The sequence below is a fragment of the Wolffia australiana genome, chromosome 15 (assembly GCF_029677425.1).
Source record: "Wolffia australiana isolate 7733 chromosome 15, ASM2967742v1".
Taxonomy (NCBI): domain Eukaryota; kingdom Viridiplantae; phylum Streptophyta; class Magnoliopsida; order Alismatales; family Araceae; genus Wolffia; species Wolffia australiana.
Genome location: NC_135849.1, coordinates 8,240,696 through 8,245,307, shown reverse-complemented (window position 1 = coordinate 8,245,307; position 4,612 = coordinate 8,240,696). Strand labels below are relative to the sequence as shown.

The 4,612-nt window shown below is 39.8% G+C and overlaps 1 protein-coding gene across 1 annotated transcript; it reads left to right on the top strand.

Moving 5' to 3' along the window:
* Nucleotides 1–2,603: 2,603 nt before the first annotated feature.
* Nucleotides 2,604–4,227, top strand: LOC144713082 (exopolygalacturonase-like). The gene is made up of 3 exons (XM_078587568.1): nucleotides 2,604–2,880; nucleotides 3,332–3,847; nucleotides 3,921–4,227. The coding sequence occupies exons 1-3, from the start codon at nucleotides 2,605–2,607 to the stop codon at nucleotides 4,146–4,148; spliced, it is 1,020 nt and encodes a 339-aa protein (XP_078443694.1). The 5' UTR covers nucleotide 2,604; the 3' UTR covers nucleotides 4,149–4,227.
* The last annotated feature ends 385 nt before the right edge of the window (nucleotides 4,228–4,612 follow it).

The window sequence follows — 4,612 nt, the reverse complement described above, 5'->3', positions numbered from 1 at the left end:
AGAATATAGGAATCTTATTTATATCTAGTAGGGGCAGTTTGAATACATGCTTATGAAGTCATTGATAAGTATTATGTGACCATTAAGTTGATTCAATTGGTCATTACTTTCTCATGTGGTATTTATAATGAGGTGTTAAATAGATAATAGCTTATAAGATTACAATGAGATAATACACACTAAGTTGCTATGTTTAAATATGTATTCTAAATATCCCTATTAAAATATATTAGAGACAAACATCCAAGTATTCATAAAGAATGCCACTGTCTCATCCTACTTGTATGATAAGTATGAACTATGTTGTGGCCATTGATGTACGAACATCAAGGATGGATGTTGAGTACCGTGTAAGGAAAGTGTTCCCTGAATTAGTTTGAAGGAGTCCTTGAATAGAATTGTACATTAATTTTAACTGAATTGATTCATGCCACAGCCATATACATGGTGTGATGATCTGAGAGACATAAAGACACCTTCTAGATGAACAGTTATATTTTGACTGCAACCCACAAATCCCGAATCGCATGATTCAAATAAGTTTTCACTATGAAATTCCATAAAGTACACCAAGGTGATTAAGTGGTCAAGATGGGATCAACCGCCCTTTATATATGATAAGATCAACTCGAGGAAGAAGATACATAAAATCCCTCACCAGGATAGTGGAGATATTAGAAAAGGCATTCTGAAATGACCTATTTATGCATCATCACGTACTAGAATGATGGACTAGAGTTTGGTAGAAAAACATTCTCTAAGTTATTTAAGAGTTTTTCACTGAAGGATTATATAAATACGATTATTAATGAAGGTAAATATTACATGATATGTTTGTTTAATACTCAATGTCTTCTGTAAGACAAAGTGTAGATTGGAACCCTATGGCGTGGAAATGTAACTAATTTATTGAGTTAAATTTATCATTCATTAATTACTTACATATCGTATGGTTTAACTAATGATGGTGGCCAATAAATGATGTTGGACTATTAATGTAATTAACTAGACTAACACATGAGTTTACAGGATCACAAGCATAAAATATAAGGATGTTGATTGATATACTTAAAGTCATCCATATGTTTTCTAAAAGTTTTCCAATAAGTATGAATCTAATGATGCATCCATTTGAGGAGCCCATGCCAGCTAAAATGGGTTCCCCTCCCCTAGACAGCTTCTTCATTTCTTCTCATTCAATTCAAGCATAAATCATGTGAATACATCTAGAGGCCAGACATAAATGGCTTGAAGAAACTCTTCCAAGGAGAAAGTGAAGGGCGAAATTTTTTCCCCATATGATAATAAGAGCATCCTTAAACTGTCTCAATATTGAACTAGTAGTCATAATATGTTATAACAGCTATGTTTCCTCTCTAAGATTGAATCCCGATCATCTATATCCAGTTCTCTCTATATTTGAACCTAGATTCAATCTTGACTTCTAATTCTCTGAATGAGTTAAGGGGTATATGTTTGTGTATTATTACCTAACATTACCAAATACTATTTATCAAGGTGGTTACTGAATGGGCTCAGAACTGCTGACTCCTCAACAATCACAACAGGATTAAAAAAACTTGTGATCTTTTCAAAATATATTTCCATAATATAGATCCCATCATTTCATTTAATATTTCTCATTTTACTTACTGCATACTGAGTATTTCTAAATTTGCATAAAAAGAATTTTACTGCCCCAAGATTTTCTAGAATTTCCTTCTCAATACTAACCTACATCGGCTCTATGTAGTAAAAGAATTCTTTGATGGAGAAATCATAATTATTTTTGAAAATTGAAATTAAATAACTATCTAGATGCTGATTGAGATCACATATATGATTTAAAGCAGAATGATACTATCCAGTGTATAATGAAAACGTAAATTTATTTTACTTTTTAAAAAATTCGAGGTACAGTTGGAATTTCTGGAGAGGTCACAACTTCACTGATAACGCCGAGGATTCATTCATCGTTTGGACGTTCCCGTTGAAAACTGCGGACAGGTATAGTGAGCTGTGGATGATCAGAATTAGTCCGAGTAGCGAGCAGACGATCAAAGTAGCAAATATGCACCAAAAATAGTATAGAACGTTCGTCCTGGTGTTGAGGATGAATCGATTTTAACTGGCATAATTTGGGGTGAATACGGTTCTTAATATCCTCCACGCCCCTTATATTTAACACATTGTCATGGCGTCGAAGAGCAGCTTGGCGTTTCGCCTTGAAGGTGTACGAAGCTCGATATCGACAGGGAATATTGCCCGCCCATACCATACGCGGGCAATATTCTCATATAAGCTAGAAATATAGAAGCAGCGATACAAGAAAACAAGACGACTTAATGGAGATGTGGTTTGCGAGGTTCATTCTCCAGGCTACTGTTTCAACGCTGTTCCTCGTCGCGTACGCCGCGGCTGGCTCAGAAAATGTCTTCAACGTTGTTGATTTCGGCGCTATTCCAGGAGGAAATGAAGACAGCACACCAGTTATAAATATTTCTCTCGTTTTCCACATGTCGTAGTCATAGCCCAGGAGATTTTTTATAATGTATTTTGTGAATTAATGTGCAGAGTTTTCTCGCTGCTTGGAAGGCCGCGTGCATGAGTAAGGGAAGGCCGAAGGTTTTGGTCCCACGAGGAACGTTCTTGGTGGGAACATTAGACTTCTCCGGGCCCTGCAACGGCACCATGGTGTTCGAGATCGAAGGGGTCGTCGTAGCCCCCACTGATCTCAGCGTCTTCTCCTCCAGCAGATGGATTTCTTTCAGCCACTTAAATGGTTTTCTCCTTACTGGAGGAAGCTTTGACGGCCGCGGCAACACCGCGTGGCCTTTTAACCAATGCCCCAAGAAGTTCGACTGCAAGCTTCTCCCCACGGTACCTTCTCCCCCTTTATCATCATCGCTATCTTTCAGTTTATCTCTCTAACGATCTATTTTCTCCAAATCTCTTTATTCAATCTATACATTATTTTTACCCATCATTTTGTCCATCTTTTTAATTTATTGTCTAGCTATCTATTTATATAGCTATCGATCTATATAACCATCGTTTGAAGAAGTTCGACTGCGAGCTTCTCCCGACGGTGTCTTGTCCCGCTTTATCGTCATCTCCATCTTTCATTTTATCGATCTAACGACCAAGTTTCTACATCTCTTTATTCAATCTATACATTATCTTTAACCATCTATTTGTCCATCTTTTCTATCTATTTTTCTTTTCAGCTATCTATCTATTTATCTGCGTATCTATCATCCTTAAATCTATCTGCCCGTTTGTAAATCTTCAAACCCGAAGAGCTAATTTTTAAGTTTGGTTGCGAGAGAAGTCGCTGTCCTTCAACTTCATCGCCAACGCTGTAATCCGGGGCATCACGTCGGTGGACAGCAAGTTCTTTCACGTCATTGTGTTCGCCTCGAACAATATCGTCTTCAGTTCCATCAAGTTAATCGCGCCGGAGAATAGCCCGAACACGGACGGAATCCACATTGGCAGTTCCAGCAACATTAAGATATTCGATTCTACCGTCACAACAGGAGACGATTGTATCTCGCTGGGGGAAGGCGTTACCAACATCACAATCGCGAGAGTTTCCTGCGGCCCTGGCCATGGCATCAGCGTCGGAAGTTTGGGAAAATACGCTAACCAGAAAGACGTAGTGGGGGTGACGGTCACCAACTGCACATTTACTGGCACTATGAACGGTGTAAGGATCAAAACGTGGATGAACTCCTTTCCTCTCAACGCTCGGAGCTTCGTCTTCGAAGACCTTGTGATGAACAACGTCTACAATCCCATCATAATTGACCAGGAATACTGTCCTTACGTCTCCTGCGACAACACGGTAAAACAGGGACTCGGCCTACGTTTTATTGCGATGATTTAGTTTGGATGTTTGCTTACCCGGTTTCTCACAGGCTCCGTCTCGCGTGAAGATCAGCGATGTAAAGTTCAGGAATATAAGAGGGGTCTCTGCTTCGAAGATTGCGGTGAAGCTACAGTGCAGCGCGGCGGCGCCTTGCGAAGGGGTAGATCTCGCTCTCGTAGATCTGAGGTACAGCGGCGAGGAAGCGGCAGCGAGCTCGACGTGTTCAAATGTTATGGGTACGACGTCTGGGAGCGTTAATCCTGCGTCTTGTATCTGACTGTAAGATAAACTAATCGTAATTTGTAAGGATGATTCACTATACTGAAGAGATTACAGTAGACTGTTGGAACAAACAAGGCTCTCTCCATGTTTTTCAGAGACAAGAGAGTAATGGAGATGGAAGAACTTCGTTTCTATTCAACAAGCACATTACATGCAAATTTTTAGCGCAAAATTATGTCAGAAACTTGCCGGAGAAACGACGCGGTTAGACGTCATCGGCGAGATCACCACCGAACACCAGTGACTCAAGAAAAAAAGATTGATTAAAAAAGAAACTATTACATCTCTTAAATAGGGAAACAACAGGGGAAGGAAAAACAACTAACTATTACCTCGATCGGCCAATGTTGCGCGGCGTGGAGAAACTCCAGCATCACCGCACAACGTGCCCACGATCCGGTTACGTGGCCACGAACCCACGTGCAAGGCTCACATTGACAATCTCCTCCTGAGCTTTGC

Excerpts from the sequence above, each read along its gene's own strand:
- LOC144713082 (XM_078587568.1), top strand. The coding sequence starts at position 2,605 with ATGAGTAAGGGAAGGCCGAAGGTTTTGGTCCCACGAGGAACGTTCTTG. Across the intron at positions 2,881-3,331 it reads ACTGCAAGCTTCTCCCCACG|TCGCTGTCCTTCAACTTCAT; the intron begins GTACCTTCTCCC and ends TTGCGAGAGAAG. Across the intron at positions 3,848-3,920 it reads ACGTCTCCTGCGACAACACG|GCTCCGTCTCGCGTGAAGAT; the intron begins GTAAAACAGGGA and ends GGTTTCTCACAG.